Source organism: Pituophis catenifer, unplaced genomic scaffold (assembly GCF_029215685.1).
Source record: "Pituophis catenifer annectens isolate HBS135680 unplaced genomic scaffold, rPitCat1.0.hap2 SCAF_11, whole genome shotgun sequence".
NCBI lineage: Eukaryota > Metazoa > Chordata > Lepidosauria > Squamata > Colubridae > Pituophis > Pituophis catenifer.
This window is the reverse complement of record NW_027256891.1, coordinates 5719539-5742382: the sequence shown is the minus strand read 5'-3', so window position 1 is coordinate 5742382 and position 22844 is coordinate 5719539. Positions and strand designations below refer to the sequence as shown.

The following is a 22844-nucleotide window of genomic DNA, read 5'->3' as shown; positions in this document are numbered from 1 at the left end:
CCCACCCCTGAAACAAATAAAAATACCAGAATGACAATGCAGATAGTCCTCATAACAGTTCATTTCGTGACTGTTTGAAATTACAACAACCCCTGGAAGAAAGTGACTTATGACTGTTTTTCACACTTACGACTATTGCAGCATCACCCATGGTCAAAATTCAGGTCACAGTGCCCCGGAGTCATGTGATTCCCCTTTTGTGACTTCTGACAAAGTCAATGGGGGAGCCAGATTCACTTAACCATCGTTTTCTTAACTACAGGGATTCATTCAACAATTTACTCAACAACTGTCTCGCTTAGCAATTGAACTTTGGGGCTGAATTGTGGTCGTATGTCGAGGACTACCTGCACAGTAACAAACTGGCAATCCTCACACATTGTTACCACATCTGTTAACCGCCTCTAAGCCGAGACACGGAAGGCGAAGCGCACCGGGCCCGGGTAGGGCAGGAGCCCGTCCTTTGTCCGCCACCCCCGGCCAGGCCGGCTCCGGCACTGCCCCGGCGGAGGGCGGGCGAGGCGGCCAAGGAAAAGGGAGGCGCCCGTCGGGCCGGCACAGCCGCGCCTTCCCGGGAAAGTTGCCCAGGCGAGGCGGGGAGGAGAGGCGGCGGAGACCCTCCCCCCGCCTCCGCATTGGCCAGCCCTGCCTGCCGATCAGCCCCCCCCCCTTTGGCCGGGAGTAGGGGGACTCCCGCCCCGCCCCGCCGCTCCTGGGCACCGGGAGAACCGGGAGGCGGCGGGCAACTTCCTTCCCGGCGCGGCGTCTCCAGCGCGGCCAGCAGCGGTGAGTGGCTCCAGCGGTGGACTCTGCTGCCTTCGCCCCCTCCCTTCCCCTCCTCTTTCCTCCCCCGCCCCTCTTTGCAAGGCGCGGGTCTGGCCGGCTGGTCGTGTGCACGCGTCTCTCGCCTTTTGTGTCGCCTCCCGGCGGCTCTGCGGGTGCGGGAAGGGCGCCGGCCTCCTTGGCTTTGCCAGAACGACCGGGGGGGGGGCGGGGGGAGGAAGGGGGAGAAAGGGGTGGCTGGGACGGGGGCAGAATTGCTTGCGCCCCTCCCGGGTCTTCCTCTCTTTCTCCCGCCCGGCCGCTGCCCAGTTTTCTTGTAGGCCGGGCGCGTTGCCGGTGCAGCTGGAGGCGTCGATGCCGGGGCTCCCCTCGGCAGCGCTGAGCTCGGGCAGCCCCCTGATTTGGGGAAACGGGCGGGGAGGGGCGGACTGGTCTGCGACCCCGCTTTCCCGAGGGGTCGGGCTGCAGGTGCCGTTTTACTGGGCGAAGGGTTCCCGTGCGGTGAGTGTGTGCATTCACCTGTTCGGATTCACCTTGGCTCGCCATTGTCGAGGGCTCGTCCCTTATATACCTACTGCAAATTTGAATTGTCTGTTTTGTATCTGTCTCTCTTTCTGTCAGTCTACCGTCTGTCTGTCTGTCTGTCTGTCTGTCTCTCTCATTTATCTGTCTCTTTATATCTATCGTCTACCGTTTGTCTGTCTATGTATCATAATCTATCATTTGTCTCATCTCTCTCCTATCATACTAATAGAAAGATCTTAGTATTAAGTAATCCATTTCCAACCAAAATAATTGTCATATTAAGTATTACTTGGATACAAAATATTACAGACCTTTTTTTTTCCTTATGTGGTCCTCAATTTTAGTTGAAAAGTTAAAAACAAAATAGACTTGCAATATTGACATCTTAAAAAAATCTTCGACCTTGATAGAACATTTATTTTTTCTTCTTTTCAATATGTAGAGCTTTCTGAATAATAAAGCCCTTCATTTAAAATCTTGAGGATCTAAATACAATTGTCTTGAAATCTGAGTTGATATAATAAGATATATTCTTTCATTTATAACATGGCAGTAAAAGGATTTTTTTAAAAAGAAGAAAAAGAAAAGCAGGTTGCTGATCAGAGCTGGGAAGGGGCTTTGGGGAGCCACCACCCATCAGGATCTGTTTCTTAGTGCTGGTTTTGAGAGGGGCTCCTGGACGATGCTTTGGGTCACCTTGCCCTGATATTCAGGGGTGGAGTAGAGACCGACCTAGCCAGCCTTCAGAGAGTTTGGACAGTTTTGTTCTGTTTGGCTGAGGCAGTGGTGATATTTACATGAAGTTTGTTTTGTTTTTTTAAAAAAATTAAAGCTACAGATAGTCCTCGACTTACAACCAGCATTTCTGTTGCTAAGCAAGGAGCTGCTACGTGAGTTGCACACAATTTTACCTTTTTTTTTTGCTACAGTTGTTAAGCGAATGCAGTTGTTAAATGAACCATGCAGTCAATAAATGAATTAGACTTCCTCCATTGACTTTGCCAGAATCTGGCTGGAGAGGTCGCAGGTGGTGATCACGTGACCCTGGAACACTGCAACTGCCATAAACACCACGAAGAACTGCTCTCTGAGGGAAATGGGCGGTTAAGGAATACGGCATGTAAACAAACTCCCGTTAGTTGCCAAGCTCCTGAATTTTGATCACGTGACTATGGGGATGCCATGAGGGTCACAAGTGTGAGAACTGGTCATAAGTCACTTCTTTCAGCACTGTTGGACTTAGAACAGTCACTAAATAAATGATTGTTAAGTTGAGGACTACCTGCACTGGATGTATCAGAGAAGGCTGAACAGCAAGACAGAGTGAACCTATCTTAGGAAGTCATTTTGGGAAGACTCTGTGTGTGTGTGTGTGTGTGTGTGTGTGTGTGTATTGCTTTGTGGATTGTACTGATAGGATCCCACAATGTGGAAACTTTTCAACTTTTCACAACTCTGTTAATCAGATTAAATCTTTTAGGTCAGGCAGTTGAAAAAATGCAATAGAATACATTTATTTATTTATTTATTTGTTCAACTTGTATGCCGCCTTTCTCCGAAGACTCAGGGCGGCTTACAATGCATTTAAAAACCATATATAAAACATTAAAATTAAACCATTAAAAACAATTAAAATCCATTCACACCATTCATGGTCGGATCTCGCCAGATCGCAACAGCAAGATCAACGGCCCCAGGCCTGCCAGAAGAGCCAAGTCTTCACCGCTTTTCGGAAGGCCGATAGGGTGGGGATGGTCTGGACCTCAGGAGGTAACTGGTTCCAGAGAGCTGGGGCAGCCACAGAGAAGGCCCTCCCCCACGGGCCCGCCAGCCGACATTTTTTAGCTGATGGGACCCGGAGGAGACCAACTCTGTGGGATCTTCGCTGCGGGTGTTTCGCTGCGTTCTGAAGACCCTGTTGTTCCGCCAGGCCGGGCTATTAACATAACGTTTTAAATTGGGTTATTTTAAATTTCTGGGGTTTTAATTGGAGCCTAATTATTTAATGATTTTAAATTTTAATTGTTGTTTTGTTTCTGTGTTTTTAAATAGGCTGTACACCGCCCTGAGTCCTTTGGGAGAAGGGCGGTATAGAAATAAAATTATTATTATTATTATTATTATTATTATTATTATTATTATTATTATTATTATTATTATTATTATTATTATTATCTTACCGGTCGCTGGGAGCTATGCAGTAGAAGGCGGACTCGAAGATACCCTGGCCCTGAGCCATGTAGGGCTTTAAAGGTAATAAGCAACACCTTGAATTGTGACTGGAGACCAATAGGGAGCCAGTGCAGCTTGCGGAGAATTGGTGTAATGTGGGTGTACCTAGGTGCACCCACAACAGCTCTCACGGCTGCGTTCTGGACCAACTGTAGTGTCCGAACACTTTTCAAGGGTAGCCCCATGTAGAGCGTGTTGCAATAATCTAACCATGAGGTGACAAGGGCATGAGTGACTGTGAGGAGAGTAAATCAATAAATCAGATTTCCGTTTTGCCCTGGCCTCATCCAGTCACATTCCCATTGAAAAACCCATTGTAGCCTGTTGTGGCTTTTCCAAATTACACTTCTGACTTGGATTGTCAAACACTTGCCATGCTTCTGTCTTTCTTTCTTTGGTGCATCTCTGGGGTGACACAATGGTGCTCTTGATCAGATAGAGTTTTGGGACTATACAAGCAGTCCTTGATTTACAACCATAACTGTGCCCAAAAATTATGTTGTTAAATGAGACATTTGTTAAGTGAGTTTTACGACCTTTCTTGCTACAGATGTTAAGTGAACCTCTGCTGTTATTAAGTTAGGAGCACAGTTGCTAAGTGAATCTGGTTTCTCCATTGACTTTGCTTGTCAGAAGGTTGCAAAAGGTGATCACATGACCCCAGGACATTGCAACTGTCATAAATATGAACCAGTTGCCAAGTGTCTGAATTTTGACCACCTGATCATGGGGATACTGCAATGGTTGTAAGTGTGGAAAACGGTTGTCAGTCACTTTTTTCAGTGGCATTGTAACTTTGAACAGTCACTAAATGAACTTCGTAAGTGGAGGACTACCTGTACTTTTACAGCAAATCCTTGGCTTATAACCACAGTTGAGACCACATGTTTTTGTTGCTAAGCAAGAAGTTATTAAGTATGTTGTGCAAGATTTTATGAACTTTTTTACCACGGTTGTTAAACAAATCACTGCAGTTGTTAAGTGAATCATCTGATCGTTAAGAGATTCTGGCCTCTTCATTGACTTTGCTTGCTGAAAAGCAACCTTGGATGCTGCAATTGTCCTAAATACATGCCAGTTGCCAAATGCTTGGTTTTCGATCACATGACCATGGGGATGCTACAAGAGTCATAAGGGTGAGGACCAGTTGTAAGTCACTTTTTTCATTGCAAATTCAAATGGTCACTAAATGAATGGTCGTAATTCAAGGGCTGTTTTTCTTTAATTATAATGACTTTTACAATAATTCTTTGATATATACATTTATACATTTTTTTAAAAAATGTAGTGTGTTAGATGAGTCCTTTATCTTCATGGAATTAATATATGTTCTGGGCTGACAGCAGGGGTGAAATCCAGCAGGTTCTGACAGGTTCTGGAGAACCGGTAGCGGAAATTTTGAGTAGTTCAGAGAACCGGCAAATATCATCTCTGGCTGGCCCCAGAGTGGGGAGGGAATGGAGATTTTGCAGTATCCTTCCCATGCTACACCCACCAAGCCACACCCACAGAACCGGTAGTAAAAAAAAATGGATTTCGCCACTGGCTGACAGTATTTCCTTACCTACTACGGGTAGTCCTCAACTTACAACAGTTCATTTACCGACTGTTCGAAGTTACAACAGCGCTGAAAAAAGTGACTTATGACCATTTTTCACAGTTACAATCTTTGCAGCACGTGATGATCACATGATCAGAATTTGAATGCTTGGCAACTGACTCATATTTATGACGGTTGCTACATCCCAGGGTTATGTGATCACCTTTTGCGACCTTCTGACAAGCAAACTCCATGGGGAAGCTGGATTCATTTAACAACCATGTTACTGACTTAACACCTGCTGTGATTCACTTAACAAATGTGGCAAGAAAAGTTGTAAAATGGGGCAAAATTCACCTAACAAATGGTTCACTTAGCCATAGAAATTTTGGGCTCAATTATGGTCTTAACTCAAGTGCCACCTGTAGTGGCACTAACTTCAAGGTTTTGGTTACCATCTTTAAAGCGCTCCATGGCTTAGGACCTGGTTATCTATGGGACCGCCTGCTACCACCAATAGCCTCCCACCGGCCAGTACGCTCCCATAGAGAGGGGCTCTTCCGGGTGCCGTCAGCCAAACAATGTCGACTGGCAGCCCCTAGGGGGAGAGCCTTCTCTGTGGGGGCACCTACCATCTGGAACGAGCTCCCCCCGGAGATACGGAGGATCCCGGATCTTCGCACCTTCTGTCGCGCGCTTAAAACATTTTTATTTCATCAAGCTGGCCTGGCCTAAATCTTCTCCTCTTTTAAATTTAAATTTTAAACAAAAATTTTAATCAGTTTAATTATGGGGTATTTTAAAATTCAGCCTAAATTATCTAATTTGTTTTAATTTATTTTAAATTTTGTATTTCTGTGTTTTATCTTCTGGCTGTTCACCGCCCTGAGTCCTTCGGGAGAAGGGCGGTATAGAAATTTAATAAAATAAAATAAATAAAAGAAAATAAAAGAAACTACCTGTAGTGCCACTGTCACAATCCTGGCCTTGTGGCCACATCCCTCATGGCTCAGCCATTGCAAAGCATCGTAATACTTCTGGAATGTTTTCCCGTGTAACATGAGCCTGTTACGATCAGAGACTACATTTGTTCAACCAGATTTTGTTTTCTTTGGTACTTTCTAGTGATAAAGTGGGAGAAACACACACTGACACAGGCACGCACAAAGATAACAAATCACAATAGGCCCTTGTTCATGTTTTAAAGCCGGGCCAATTTATCGTGGCATGATTTCTCATGGACTGGATTCCCATGATCAGCTGTGTGGCATTTTGTCAGCAGTTGGCAGATGCAACATATTCATGAGTGCCAAGACAGAAGAATGTAAACAGAGGGGTCAGATGTCAGTTAAATACAACCAACAGGGCAATCATTGTTTGTTAAACTGAGGCTGGAATGTAGGCAAAGAAGTTGAGGAATTATCCACAGGATGGATGGATAATTTTTCAAAGGATGACGGATTTTGGAGACATGCATGCATATCTTTATTTATTTTCATTTATTACATATATATGGCTGCTCATCTTACAGAAGCGACTCTGAGTGGTGTAGAAGTACTCCTCGACTTAACAACCGTTCATCTAGTAACCTTTCGAAGTTACAACAGGGCTGAAAAAAGTGATATATGACCAGTTTTCACATTTACAATTGTTGCAACATGGTCATGTGATCAAAATTCAGACGCTTGGCAACTGACTCATATTTATGATGATTGCAGGATCCCGGGGTCATGTGATCACCATTTGTAACCTTTCTAGCTGGCTTCCAACAAGCTAAGTCAATGAGGGAAGTCAGATTCACTTAATGACTGCACGACTCACTTAAAAACTGCAGGGATTTGTTTAAAAACTGGCAAAAATGTCATAAATGAACTTGTTTAACAACTGCCTTGCTTAGCAACAATAATTTTGGGCCCAATTGTCATATGTTGAGGACTATCTGTACAACATGCAAATAGAACAATTAACCAGTGGAATGGTTTGCCTTCAGAAGTTGTGGGTTCTACATCACTGGAGGCTTTTAAGAAGAGACTGGACGCCACTTGTCTGAAATGATAGAGCCTTCTGCTTGAGTAGGGGGTTGGACTAGATCACTAGAAAACCTCCAGGGTCCCTCCCAGCTCTATTCTGATTGATTGATTGAACAATTGAACAACGATCATGCCCAATGCTTCAAAATTTGCAAAGTTTTGAATAGAATAACAGAATAACAGAATTGGAAGGGACCTTGGAGGTCTTCTAGTCTAACCCCTGCTCAAGCAGGAGACCCATTTCAGACAAGTGGCTGTCCAGTCTCTTCCTTAAAAGCCTGCAATGTTGGAGCACTCACAATTTCTAGAGGCAAGTTGTTCCATTGATTATTTTCACTGATGGGAAATTTCTCCTTATTTCTAGATAGCTTCTGTCCTTGATTAGTGAATGGTATTGGTGAATGGTGTTAATGTAGAGAAAATAGGAGGAGGAAGGTATGTTCTGTATGTTTACCGCCTTGAGTTGTAAAGCTTATCTTATCAACTTATAAACCTTATCTTTTGACCAGCAGGATAATGATGCAAGATGAAAACAGCTTTTTGCACATCAACACTCAACAATCTTGATAGGAGGGATCCCATTCCCACTCTTAAAAGAATCAAGATGGGCCTTCTATAATTTGACCTTTATGTCAACGTTTGTCAACCTTTTGAAATAGGCCAAGTCGAGAAATAAGCACCTCATGGATTCCATGCCAATTTACTCTTGTAGGACATCATAACTGTAACAGCATCCTGAAAGCTTTATTAATTTTATAAATAAGTCAAGGTGGTGAACATAACTAATGCTCCTTCCTTCTCCTGTGAGTTGGGTTGGGCTGCGAGAGAAGGACTGGCCTAAGGTCACCCAGCTGGCTTTCATGGCTAAGGCCAGACTTGAACTTATCATCTCCCAGTTTCATGCAAAAAGCCCATAAAGGGTTTCCAGTCAGCCATAAATGTAAATGTTGACTTTTCTTCAATCATAGATGTTGATTTCTCCTTCTCTGCAATTTCTTCTTCAGCAACTATTGCTCCATTGTAGGCAGTGCCAAAGCTGTTCATTTTTGAGCTTATAACAATCTCTCTGCAGTTGTCTTGCATAAAAACAATATTCCATGACTTTTCCCCAATTATTTGGCCATCAATTACCGAAACTTTCTGGCTGGGGAATTCTGGAAGTTGAAGTCCACCCATCTTAATGTTGCCAAGGTTGAGACGAGTAAAGTAACAAGGCTTGAAATGAGAAGTTTGGCTATAGGGAAGATTGAAATAATGGATAGGGATTCATCATACGATCTTGCTTGGTTTAGTCTTCTGCCACCAAATCTTCAAGGATGTTCCAATCATTATTAGCTTGACTATCCCAAAGGTGCTTTTTCAAGAGACAACTAGACTTCTTTTTTTTTTTTTGAAGACATTTCACTTCTCAGCCAAGAAGCTTCTTCAGCTCTAAGAGAAACAAGAAAGTCCAGTTGCCTCTTAAAAAATCATCTTTGGACAACCATGACCTGGATGGCTGAGAATCTCCATAGACTATTAGCTTGAATAAAAACTTGGGAGGCAAGGAAAAAGTATTGATTAGCAAGATATTTTGTGCTCAATATTTCAGTTTTGTGGCTAATGCCATGGAACTTCAAGCAGTAGGTTTAATAAGTGTCCATGCAAATTAGAGAACATTAGAACATGGCCACCTTTCTGGCTAAAATGGCTTGAAGAGAGAAAGTGGTGTAGCACTTTAATTCTGTAGATTCCTCTTTCTGGTTTCTGCCAATTTCACATTTTCTAATTAGGGAAATAAAGACAAAATTCCTTTGCTTGGCAGGCCAGCCAGGTGTGTTCAAGAGAGGAACTGAATAATGTGTGATTCCATGATAGATACCCTTGGGGTGGCCCAGCATGGTCCATTAAGTTCTGGGCAGGTTGCTCAGGCTGACTTGGGTTAGAGGCTCATCCATGCAGGAAGAAAGAGTTGATTAAGTCTCTTGGGTTGTAGGAAATCCCCACTTGCTCAGGCTGGATTCTACTTCTGGGCAGCTAGGTCTGTTCGATCATATATTCTTTAAATTGGTGATTTATTGAGAATTAGTTGTATGGCAGTGCATCATCTGTGCTGATAGACCGAGTTAGTTATATTCAGTGGACTGAGAGGAGAGCAGAATGGATATATTTTTGAGACATATTTTTAGTGATTTTTGGGGATTAAAGGAGGGTATGTCAACAGCAGCTTGGCTGAAGGTGGATGGATTAAAGCAGAATTGTCATGTAGATTTAGTTGAGCTTCTTATAAATGCTCTAATCTTTGTTTCATAGCAGGTTGTGTCCTCCATAGTGATTACATAAAGGAATTCTCTCCAAAAAATTCTTCTGAGTCTGGGAGATCACTTGTCTTGAGAGGGTTAATATTTCTTTAGTTAAATCTTGATTGCAGTGGTTCAAGGTTATTGCTTACTACCTATCTTTGAAGTTAGTTCCACTGAGTTTTCGCCAAACACTGTGATTTAAATGTGTTTGAATATTAGTAGCTCCAGTTGGTAATTAGGCTGTTGGGTTGAGCTTGGAGCTCAACCCAACAGCCTAACTGCCTTTAAATTAGGCAGTTATGGCTTAAAGGTCAGTTGAGGGAGAAAACTCCCCAAAGGTATGGGCTGGAAAGATTTGAGCAGGTTCCCAGATTTTTCTCATTTTAACTATGGGTAGTCCTCCACTTAAATCAATTCATTTAGTAACCGAAGTTATAATGGCACTGAAAAGATTACTTATGATGATTTTCCACACTTCTGACCATTGCAGCATCCCATGGTCACATGATCAAAATCTGGATGCTTGGCAACTGGCCTGTATATATCATGATAGTTGCAATGTCCCAAGATCATGTGATCCCCTTTTGTGACCTTTTGAGTCAATGGGGAAGCCTTACCAGTGTTACTAGCTTGACAACTGCAGTGATTCACTTAACAACTATGTGAAGAAAGGTCATTAAATGGGGCAAAAGCTATTTTGCTTAATAATGGATGGAAATTTTGAGCTCAGTTGTGATTGTATGTTGACTACGGTACCTGCGTAGGTATCATGGGGGTAACTGAGGTCTTGAAGTTTTGTTTGTTTTCAGGGCAGCTAGGAAGCAGCTTGGTTGTCACTGGATGGATTTGAGATCTGGTGGTACAAGGAATTGGCCAAAGATAAAAGGATTGTGTCATAGAGAAATCCCATCATTGTGTCTCTATGGGTGTGTTAAGAAGGTATTTTCTGTGATAAGCAGTTTTGGGCTATTATGTATTACATGTCTGGAGGAATCAGTATATGTCAAAAATAGAAAAATAATGTGCGAGCCTTTTAGGATAAGGATTGGGAAATTAAGAGTTCATAGTTCCATTTCTTCTTTTACAAAGAGCTGGAATAAATCTTAAAAGCCTTAGGAGATTCTATTTTGATTTTTGCCAGAACAAAATAATTGGCATAAGTGAATAGGTATTGTCCTCCCACCTGAGGTCACCTGCCTCTGCCTCTGTCTGTCTACCGGTTGAATTACTGAGGATGAGAAATTATACCACTGGACTACTGAGCTTCATAAAAACCTGAAGTAGGCTTCAAAAGCCATAAGTATGATATTCCTGTTTTGTGGTTGATCGGTGTAACGTCAAAGCAGTACGGATATGAGATCAGCCATTTCGCTTTTTATTGTTAAAATGTTCAGAAACATAAGCACTCCCTAATCCAGGGATGGGCAATTATGGCAACTTTACAACCTGTGGACTTCAACTCCCAGAATTCCTGAGCCAGCCAAGTCTATAGGTCATAAAGTTGCCATAGTTGCCCACCCCTGCCCTAATCCATTAAAACTCAATAATAGGACTAGTTGTGTAGCTGTCAATGTGGAAAGAAAAAGTACAGGTAGTCCTAGACTTATAACCACAATTGAGCCCAAAATTTCTGTTGTTAAGTGAGTTTTGCCCCATTTTATGACCTTGCTTGCCACAATTGTTAACTTAGTAACACGGTTGTGAAGTGAATCTGGCTTCCACATTGACTTTGCTCGTCAGGTCACATGTGGAGTGTGATCACGTGATCCCAGGACACTGCAATTGTCATAAATATGATCCAGTTGCCAAGCATCTGAATTTTGATCATGTGACCAAGGGGATGCTGCAACAGTCATAAGTGTGAAAACAGCAATAAGTTACTTTTTTCAGTGTCATTGTAACTTTGAACAGTTACTAAATGAATTGTTGCAAGTCGAGGAAAACCTGTAGTGTCAGACTTAACAAACAAATTCTATTAAAGTAGGGTTACAATAAAATAGAATTAGTTCTATTCATATTTCTGCCTGGTCTGTCTATTAAGGTTGGCATCAATCTTGCAAGTCTGAAGGTACTTTTCTCCCTCTTTGCAGCCCCAAAACTAGCAAGGGTCTCTTCTGAGTCTTGCCCCACCCACACTCCTGCTGTGGGCTCAGCTGCCTTTTATGTAACCATTTCCCGGTTGCATTTCTTTGCCTGGTCTACCAAGGTTATTCCAACATACCATTGCAGGATCTTCTAAAGCGGGAGTTCTCAACCTTGGCCACTTTTAAGATGTGCGGACTTCAACTCCCACCATGCCCCAGCCACAACACTGGCTGAGGAGTTCTGGGAGTTGAAGTCCATGTGTCTTTAAGCAGCCACAGTTGAGAAACCCCTTTCTAAAGAATTGCCAATTTTCAGTATATTGTCTTGATACTCTTTCTCTTTTCTTCCCAATTCCCTTCCCTTTTTTCTTTTTCTTTTAGAATTTCCAGGATGCTTCGGTCAAAAGATACAAAAGAGGAAGCAGCCATGAGATTGTTGGTCTTCACTTAACGATCCAAGCCAGAATGGCTGCTGTAGAAGCTGCAGGCATCGTTCAGAATCCCAGGGCCAAGTCTCTCTTGGATGGAAAAGAGTTCCAGGAGGAAAATGGGGCAGCCAGTCACCTCTCCGAACCCTGTGATGCTTCCTTCGCTGGGGCAGAGCCAAGTCGGCAACAGGCACCGGCCAGCAAGCTGAAGAAGACAGCCTTTAAATTCTTCGGGGGGAAGAGAAGCATCTGCACCCTACCAAGCTTTTTTGGGGGGAAGAATAAAAGCCAGGCCAAGGGAGCTTCCAAAAAGGGTCTCAGCAAGAGCAAGACTCATGATGGTATCAGTGACACGGCGCACAAAGAGGCCAGTTCTGGATGTCTCAGGAGTCCCTCAGATGGAGGACCAGACTTCCCTCCTTCCCAGCTGCTGCCAAGTTCTCAAAGCACTGTTTTAGGAGCCGATCTCAGAGTTGGCTTCACCCAGACCTCAAACTTTCTGTCCAGCAGCTCTGAAGGCTTTGAAAAGAAGCTGATGGGAGAGAAGTCCTTGTTCCTCCCAAGATCCAAAAAGGGGCTGAAGGGGCTTTTTAACAGCATTCGCCGTCATCGGAAGAATAAAGTTGCTGAACCTGAGAAGACCGAGTTGCAGGAATGGGCTCTCAGGGACACCGTGACCGAAGAACAGCCATGTGGAAATGGGCTGGGTGGGAGTCCTCAAAGTGGGACTGTGACACCAGAATGTGCAGATAATTTCTCCAGCGATGCTGTGCCTCAAATAACCAACCATAATGAGGCAGGAGAGATGGACTGCTTGGCCTCAAGCCCAGTTGGGTCCATTGGTGAGGCAGCTAGAGGACCAGTGCGTCCTGCTGATGGGCAGCCAAACCTGGAGGACATCTGTGCTGACTCTGCCTACAGTGATCTCCCTGATGCTTTTGAACCAGAGTTCCTGGAGAAGAGCCCTCCTTGCATATCATCCGGGGAACAACTTAGCTTGATGTTTGGGGAGGTGACGTCTCTTAAAAGCTTTGACTCTTTTACTGGTTGTGGAGATATCATTGCAGAGCCGGATATTGATAGCATCACGGAGAGTTCGACTTCTGCGGAACGCAGCCGGGATGCTACCAAGAGGACCTCTTGTTTGGTTACTTACCAAGGCGGAGGGGAGGAAATGGCCCTGCCGGAGGATTTAGAAGAGTACCTCCAGCAGATGTGGGTAGGAACCATCAAAGGAGATGCAGCCTCTGAAGCACATCTGCCAGAGCTTATAACCAATTGTGACCTTCAGGGCATGAATGGAGCCAAGCAGGAAGTTAATCTATACACTGAAGGAACAAGGAATGATATAGACCTTCTGACACCACATAGTGACCAACAAGAATCTGCACCCAATAGCGATGAGGGCTACTACGATTCTACCACCCCAGGTCCTGAAGATGAAGCTGTTGATGGTTTAGATGAAATAAAAAAGGACCGCCTTCCGCGGGACAGCTACAGCGGGGATGCTCTTTATGAATTCTATGAACCAGATGAAGCAATGATGAGCCCATCTCATGGAGATGGATCCTGGTTTGATGGGAAAGTGTCTCCTTCAAAGATATTTGACCAGTTCTTGGACTTTGCTCTCCCCGATGAGAAGGACTTGATCTGGCTGATGGAACAGAAAAGTGAAGTGATGGAAACAGAAGAGCAGAGGCTGGCAACCTTCCAGAAACAGCTGCTTTTTTGGGAGATGCAAAGAGACCCGGCCCTGAAACACCTTCAGGAGCTTAGAAGAGACCAACATCTGAGACCAGGGCAGCTGTCTGAATGTAAAATGCAAACAACCGGCTTAGTTGGGAAGAGCTCGAGTTGCCTTGGTTGTGAGCAAATGAATTTTTGTGCTTTGAACGACAGTCTAAATGGTGGAAAGAAGCTAGCAGAAAGCCAAGACTGGGAAGATGATTTTCATAAGAAGCTCTGTCCAGAAAAGCTTTGTGATAGCAGCAGCACCATTAAAGCACACAATAGTTGCCTTATTCAGCCGTTAGAGAATGGCTCAGAATTGGGCTCCAGTGGTGAACAACTGGTGCTTGATTCCTGTGCTTTGGCTTCGGGAAACTCTGTGACCTACCCTCTCTACAGGGCGCATGGCCACCACAGATGCTCTCCAAGAGCTGACTTTCAAGAGCTCTGCCAGGAACGCAACGTAGAACCAGAGCAAGCTGTCAACTTCTCACAAGCCTTGGTGGAATTTACCAGCAATGGGACTCTTTTCTTCAGCCTGTCTGAAAGTCTTAGAAGCTCCGATTCAGGCTCTGAGTTCACTCAGAACCTTCCTGACCTCCCCACAATGGTGACTTTTGACATTGTCGATGTGGAACAGGAAGGGGAAGGGGAATGCGAGGAGCATCTGGAGATGAACACGGATGAGGACATGACTGCATCCTTTGAAGCTTTTAGGGACACTTATGACTCCAAAGCATCCTTTGAATGTGATGAGCGAATGTTTCCTGAGTATCCTCAGATCTCTTTCCACTGGGGAGCTGCCAGCCTTCCTCGGCGTCTTCGACTTCAGGAGCTGAGTCCACCTCTGCTGGAGCCGCTGTCTGTCTGCAGGAGAAGCCGATCCCTTGATACCGAAAGTCTGGACTTTGAGCTGGCAAGCTTGCAGCTATCCAAGAAGAGCTTTAGGCCATTTGAACTCTGGAGCAGTTCCAAAAAGGATCCTGGTCCTCTTGGATTGGACAATGGCCAGGAAGGTATGCCACATTCTCCAGAAGAAGCTATTGGTGGCCTCTCATGGCCAGGACAGTTGAATGTACTACATGGCAAGGAGGAATTTTCCTTGCAAGAAACAAAAACAGGAGAGACTGGTTGGAATGCACTCCCCTCTCAAAGTACTTGGGGAATATTGGAGCACTCTGACATGGCTCCTCCTTTAGCTCACCTGGGACCGAATTCCACCAACAAACCAGCTGGACACCTTCAAGCAGATGGAAGCAACCATTCAGTCCTTCCAGCATTGAGACCATTGACCAGGCCCTCCACTCTGTTTCTGCAGGCGCCTGTGATGTCCCCAGAGGGCTCTATTCCTAAAAGGCCTGGTGGGGACAGTCTGTTGAAAAAACATGCTTGGGAGAGAACGGTCTAGACTTGCCTTTGAGCTTTGATTTTCCTTGCTCCCCTGACAAGCTGTCAGTGTGTAAGCCTGGGGATGTGGCTCAGGGAACATCTCAGCTTCACACCAAGCAGTGCTGAGACCACCTATAGGGGCAAGGCTGAACAGTGGGGAAACTCTAGACCCAGAACATTTGGGAAGCACTTCCTGCCAGCTAGTTAGTCTATGAATTTAACTAGCCAAGTAGCTTTTGTGAATAGGGATCCAACTGAATTGTTTTTGTTCCGGTGGGCTGTGAGAATACAGAAAATACTGCAAACTATTGACTTTGGTTTGGAGCTAGGAGAACTGGGTGAAATGTTGATGTTTCTCCTTAAACAGAGATGCTTGTGGGTAGTGGGGACTTCTGTTGATCCACAAAATGATACGAAGAGAACAGGGACAGTCTCAAAAGTTGAGATGGGAATAAAGTCCTGAATTATTTCCAATTGCACCATCGTGGGAAGAGGAGAAGAAATAATTTCCAAAAGTCAACTAGGTGGCCAAAGTTAGAAGGTATATTTTGGAGGAGCAAAAAGCTCAAGGACCTGCCAAAATGAGACGTTTGCTTATGGTGAAACTTGTTAACTCCTAGTTTTTGAGGGCACGTGTGCTTAGAAGTCAACTTGCTAAACTTTTATTTTATTCCTAGAGATGCTTGTAGAAGAGAGTGCAAATAGAGATGCTTATGGTCCCAGAACTTCCTCCAGAGTGGGTGGGGCCAATTTTCTCTTTCTTTTTTTAGTTGGGAGGGAAGTTAAGAGACAGAATTAGTGCCTTAAGCCTTCTAAAGGCTTAGCACCCATTTTATATCCCCCCCAACGGGTCTTGGCCTGGGCCATGGTTGGAATGTGGCTTTTGACAAGTGGCACAAGGTCTTGGATAGACTTGAGCCAACAGAAGTCTGGCACTTGTGATATATAGGATTGCAGCTATGCAGCATATCTTAAGTGTGCTTACTTGTTACAGCAGCATTTCCCAACCTTGGCAAATTGAAGGTGAGTGGATTTCAATTCCCAATCCCCATGGCTATGCTGGCTATGCAATTATGGGAGTTGAAGTCCATATACCTAGAAATGGCTCAAGGTTTGGAAACCCTGCTTTAGGGTATCCTGCTCAATTCAGTTGGGTTTTATGTAGTTTTAATAGGGGAGGGGAGGCAGAAAACTACCCAACCTGGTGCTTGTCAGTGAGGAGATTTGGTTGCAGTGGATGGGCTGGGTAAAATAGCAAGAAGTTGGCTATTAGTTAAGTTAAAGATGTGATTAGAGGGGAAATGGGCCAAAAAAGGCTCTGAAATCTCTAATCTAGGAGGATCTTACTTGGGGGTATATTGTTTTTAAGAAGACATGCATACAATTAAAACATTAAAAACACTTCTTGGTACTGAAACAAAGTAATGTCAATGCAGTAGAGGTCTTGTAACGTCTGAAAGAGCATATTTTAAAAGGAGGGGGGGAACCCCGATACATGCAAAACTGCCCTTATTTAAAGTAATGGGATTCTGTTATTTTTTTTATTATGGTTAAATTTTAGAGCTGTGCAGTGCTTCAGTTTGATTCCAGAAAAGAGCCTTGGCTTGTTTGTATGTGTTGGTTGGTTGTGTGTGTGTGTGTGTGTGTGTGTGTGTGTGTGTGTGTGTGTGTGAGAATCCTGCCCCTAGCACTTTCAAGGCACTGTGCCATTTTCCAGGATCAGCTGGCCATTGCAAGGAAGCCATCTGATCCAGAGAAGGATGCAATTGCTTTAATGAGCTATGTCCAGACTGTGTGTGTGCTCCAAAGTTCATTTTTTGGAATCAGATTCGAAGTGCTGCCAGGCAGGATATCTGTTGAAATCAATTTTCTAGGGTGCCTAGAATGGCTGTTCATTGAAATACTGAATGCAGAGAAGCTTTTTAGGAAATAAAGCCTCCATCAGTTGGCCAAAGTTGACTTGGTTTCCTGAATTCCTCTCACAGCTGTCTTGTACTGTATCACAATTTGTCCCACCAGTCAGAGAAAAGTTCCTTCTCTTTCCAAGTCAGATTGGCTAGTTTACTAGAAAATCCAGATCCTGTGTCCCACCTGTGCACGCTATAGGGCAGGTAATATGCAGCAAAAGCTCTCAAATCTGTCTCTTTGTCAAAGACATGGTTCAAGAATGCCCGGTAGATATATTTATGGAATGAGGGGTCCTTGGTGCTCTGTGAGCTTGGTTGTTTTCTTGTAGACCTTTCATTACTCAAACTAGGTAACATTATCAGTGCCAATGAGTACTGAGTAACACTGATGATATTATCTAGTTTGGGTAATGAAAGGACTACAAGAAAAACTCAGAAAATATCAAGGAATATTTGAGCTACAAATATTCTCCTTTATTGATATTTGCAAAGTTTGTTGAGGAGAACTTCAGGGAGACTCAGCTCTAGCAATCCATGCAACTTTTTTTTCATAGTTGCCCCAGCGGTGTTCAGAATTCGCAACTGAGACAAACGTTGAAAGTCTGATTAGAAGGTTGGTGCTAATACTTCAGAATCCTTTTTGCACGAAGATCGATGCAACTTTTTTTTTTCAAAAGCTCGCGGGCAGAGCAAGAGTGGGTCCGACTTCTGCATGATGATGAATAAGTTGACAAGCTATCCGTGATTATCACCCATTCTTCATTTGGCTGCTGGAAAACCCTTGAATCCTGGTCCCTGAAATTTGGGGGTGAGATTTTACTTTTTAAAGAAATGGGAATGAAAAACGAAACCATTGTGATTAACTTAAATTAATCTGGGCATATCATTTAAGTTCTCCCTCTAAATAGGAACTAGAATATTTGACGCTGCCCTCTTCTGGATGTTGCTCTTGAAAAGAAGAAAATGGGATTCTTGGCCATAAAAAGGCTGCTTCCATTTGTAGTAAATCAAGGATTTCCCATTTAGGAGTAGCCATCCCTGGAGAAGAAAAACTGAAATCTGGTAATAAAATAGAGACAAAGCTACTACAAGTAGTCCTTGACTTATGACCACAATTCAGCCCAAAATTTCTGTTGCTAAGCGAGACAACTGTTAAGTGAGGTTTGCTTCATTTTACGACTTTTCTTGCACAGTTGTAAAGTGAATCACTGCAGTCATTAAGTTAGTAACATGGTTGTTAATCTGTGAATCTGGCTTTTTCATTGACTTTGCTTGTCAGAAAGTTGCAAAAGGTGACCACATGATCCTGGAACATTGCAACCGTCATAAATGTGAGTCAGTTGCCAAGCGGCTGAATTTTGATCACATGACCTGCATGTTGCAACAGTTATAAATGGGAAAAACAGCCATGTCACTTTTTTCAGTGTTATCGTAACTTCAGACGGTCACTAAATAAATGGTTGTAAGTCAAGGGCTACCAGCAGAGGGGAAAAGCGTGAAGTCCTGAAGTCTATTGAATAAAAATAAAATAAAGGACAGGCTTTCAGTGTTTGGTGAAAACAATTAAATAGGGCAGAAAGATTCTATTTCAGTCTTAATGATAATAACACAGTTGGAAGGGATCTTGAGGTCTTCTAGTCCAACCCCCTGTTCAAGCAGGAGACCCTATACCATTTCAGACAAGTGGCTGTCCAATCCCTTCTTGAAAGCCTCCAGGGAGATTTCCCTGCCATGTTAATTTTTTGGGGGGAGGGAACTTGCAAGCTACATAACAGCACCTTGAAAGCCCTACCTTCCCACCTCTGATGTTTGGGAACAAGTTTTCCATCTGATCTCCGTTTTCTCAGACTCTTCTGGTCTTGGACTTTGCTACTAACCGTCAATTTGCCATCTCCTTCAAAGGGGGGATTCTTCTCAGGATTCCAATTTGGGTAGTGAATGGAAAGATTTGCTTGAAAATCCCTGAAACCTCCCTCCAAACATTTGGTGGCACTTCAAGCAGGGTTGATTGAGCCCAAAGCTAGCCTGTTTGTTAATTCCACCCATCTAAAAATATCTAAGACGGCTTTCCTTCTGAATGGCATGTCTTGATTCATAGAGCAATATCCCCTGTTGCTCTTAGCCAACATGACCATTGGCCAATGTTTGGATCCCATATCTCTGACTGCAAGTCTGGGTGATTCCAAGCCAAACGGCAGCTCACTGGTCATGGTGTGGTGGGCCATTAACACTTGAAGATCCTCCAAATGTTGCCTACCTGGGACTTCTGAAATGGGATGGGTGGAATTGAGAGGCATGATCTGTTGAAGGGACCTTTGTTTTCAATTGCTGCAAACAATTATGCTGCTGATAGGATGGGTGAAGTTCACTGTGTAAAGTGTTTTGTTCACAGATTGAGGCTTTCGGTTGCGTTGGGTTTGGCGTGTCGTGCACATAGTTCTTTCTTCCTTTTGAATATATCACCAAAGACATCTTGTGGAATTGTTAAATGGCGTAAACACTTCTCTTTTTTTATTTGGTTGGTTGTTTGGGGAAAAGGTGTATAGGTATTTGAACTAATAAGAATGTTTCTCTACAGATACGTATTTGTTAGCCTCCGGGTTGTGGATATTTATAGAAATGCTTTTTTTCCCCTAAAGAAAACCAATTTTATAATATACTAGGGTACTCAAGACTTTGACTTTGCATCTGACCTTGTTCTAAAAGGGTTTTCTGATTTTGGTTTTGTGGTCTCTTTGAAAAAAAAAATGTGAATTGTCGCAAGAAAATGTTGGCTGAATTGTGAGGATGGGCAAGCACGAAAGGTGGAGTAGTAGAGCTGGAATGGATCTTCTCATGTTACAATCTGTCTTATAGTCTTGGTTGGACTTGATCGGACATTTTTGACTTGATAATTTTAAAGGCTCAAGAAATAGAGAAGATTAAGATGGCAATTTGCATGGCACCATACGTTACACAGAAGGGGATATTGTTCTGACAGCTAGGGGGAAACTGCCATGTCTTTGATGGCTCCCTTGTATTAAAATATGTACTCTGTGCATGTAGAAAAACAAACGTCCATTAGCTCTTTGAGGTAGCCCAGATAAGTAGCATAAGTACAAGCACTAGCTGTCCCTATATTAGGTCAGATTACATTAATGGAATTTTGCACATCTGAAAATACAGGCAGTCCTCAACTTACAATTGAACCCAAATATTCTGTTGCTAAGTGAGACATTTGTTAAGTGAATTTTGCCCCATTTTCTCATCTATCCTGCCACCGTTATTAAGTGACTCACTGCAGTTGTTACATTAGTAACATGGTTGTAAAGTGAATCTAACTTCTCCACAATGACATCGCTTGTAAGAAGGTTGCAAAAGGGGATCACATGACCCCGGGACACTGCAACAGTCAAAAATATGAATCAGATGCCAAGCATCTGAATTTTGATCACACAACCATGAGGATGCCACAAAGGTCATGTGAACAACGGTCATGTCACATTTTTCAGTGCCGCTGTAGCTTTGAACGGTCACTAAACAAACTGTTGTAAGTCAAGGACTACATGTATTAACCCCCTCCTTTCCTTTTATTCTCCAGAAACTAGGGAGAGTTCCTTCTCAGATGTTTTCCATGTCCCTTTTCCTTTCATGGACTGAGATACCATTTTTATGATGGTGGTCTAAGCTGCAACTCTTCTTGCTGTCTCCCAAGGTCATTCTCACATACTGATACAATATCAGGAGGAGCAATGAAGGAAATGAAGAAGAGCTTCTTCACTACAAAAAGGACTTAAAAGTCTACAAATGTTCCCCAACCTTCCCTGCTGCCCATCTAAAATGGTTCAGTGTAGGATTATGACCTCCTCATACTTGGTAATACATTGAAATGAAAGGACGTAGGTCACAAAATCTGAGGCTTGCTCTGCTTTCTAATTTCTGGGGCAGTTGTTCATTTTTCTGAGAAGGGTTGGTTGACGAATTCTGTAGTTGAAAGTCTACATAAGGTGGGAACATGCAAATTTCTTGGGGACCAATGGAAGGGCTCTCCACTCATCCAAAGATGATTTGCATCAAGATAAGAGTTTTGTTGCAGTGGTTCCTTCAGCTTTGTAGTCTGTCCTTTCCTCAAGAAGTCATCACTGGACCAAGCAATCCTGGACAATTTTTATCCAGTTCTTCAGCCTTCCTTTTTTAAGTTGTAGGAAATATGGTCAGGCAACAGCATCAGAAGTTCCTGGAGAAAACAGATTATTTGGATCAGTTTTAGCTAGAACATAGTCCAAAGATTGCATTGGTTGCACTTGGGGATAAGCTGCGGTAGAGCTTGGGTGAGAGACATTGGGGTCTCTCATCAAGGAACATTGGACATCTTAGTTGGTTGAGATACTGCCAATTACAGTACTTATGGACTGGCTATGGGGATTTAAAGTGGTGGACACCAGATTATTATGGTTCTCTTCCTTTTTCTGGTGGCTTCTACATAGCATTAACAGAGTAGAGATCACGTCCATGGCCCATCATCTGTGGGTGCCCAGGGATTTGACGCCCTTGCCCCTTTTGTTTTAACAACTATACCAAGGGTCTCCAAACTTGGTCATTTTAAGACTTGTGGACTTCATCTCCCAGAAGCTAAAGTCCACATGTCTTAAAGTGGCCAAGTTTGGAGACTCCTGATCTACACAGAACCACCTATTGAACCCATCCCTTGGTTTGATGTCCACACTCATCAGTTTGCTGATGATACCGAACTGTACCTCTTGACCCCAGCTCTCCCAACAGATGCTGCTCAATGTTCTTTTCCAACGTCTTGAGTCTGGGTAGGTCTGGATTGCAAAGGGATGGACTCGGGCTCAATTCTAACAAGACTTGAATAGTTCTAGATATTTGCCCACCCCCCCCCCCCCTAGTTCAGAGGACTTTCTAACTCTAGTCTTGGATTTATTTATTTATTTATTTAAATTGATTTATATGGCTGCCCAGCTGACAGATGTAGTTCTGGGTAACTGACAAAAAACAAACAAAACTAAACTAAAAATATGTTATATAAATATAGGGTGACACTTTCTTATTCAAGACTGCCTCTTTGTGGTAGACCTTGAACACCAAAGTTATGAATATTAAAATGACTTTTATTATAAGGTTACAGTAAGATATTCTTTCAACTCTCACTACTACTTCTACTGAAGAAAACTAGGGAGGATTCAGTCTGAGGCGCTTTTTCAAGTTACACTCCTGCTTTGGATTCAAATTTCTCTTATCTGACCATTCCTTGGCTGTGGCTGTTTCTCCTTTTCCTCAAGATTATTTTTACAGCTCATTACGACTAGTGTGTAATCTTGGAGACAGTGGATTGTTTTGGACTCAAAGCTCCTGTCTGAAGAGCAGGTGGCAGCTGTGGCCAAGAAGCCCTTTGCAAAGACCCATTCAATGTCCCAAAGACGTTTTTTCCCCAAATACGTTTTTTCAAGAGGCAACTGGACTTTCTGGTTTTTCTTTGCAGATGTTTCGCTTCTCATCTGAAGAAGCTCCTTGGATGGGAAATGAAAGTCCAGTTGCCTCTTGAAAAGCACCTTTGGGACAACCACAACTTGGATGACTAAGAATCTCCATAGACCCATTTAATGAGCCAGTTGCATCCATTCCTGGATCTGGAAGCATTTCAGATAGCCACTCCTGCCCACGGCACCTCACAAATAGAGTACAGCCATGCGGTTTACATGTGGCTGCTCTTGAAGACCCCTTGGAGGCTACAACTGGTTCAGAAGGTGGTGGTGCAGGCAATATGGGAAGTGCCATAATCAGGGCATGTGACACCACTGTTCAATGAGCTGTACTGCTTATCGGTTAGCTTTCAAGTACAGGTCGTCCTTGACTTATGACCACAATTGAGCCCAACATTTCTGTTGTTAGTTGAGACATCTGCTAAATTTTATG

The 22844-nt window shown here is 43.4% G+C and overlaps 1 protein-coding gene across 1 annotated transcript; it reads left to right on the top strand.

Moving 5' to 3' along the window:
* Positions 1 to 705: 705 nt before the first annotated feature.
* Positions 706 to 16969, top strand: AMER1 (APC membrane recruitment protein 1; the record flags this gene model as incomplete). Its single annotated transcript, XM_070952112.1, is given in 3 exon segments — positions 706 to 786; positions 11858 to 15023; positions 15026 to 16969. Coding segments are annotated over 3 exon segments (3369 nt in total), but the record flags the coding sequence as incomplete, so codon positions are not given.
* Positions 16970 to 22844: the final 5875 nt, after the last annotated feature.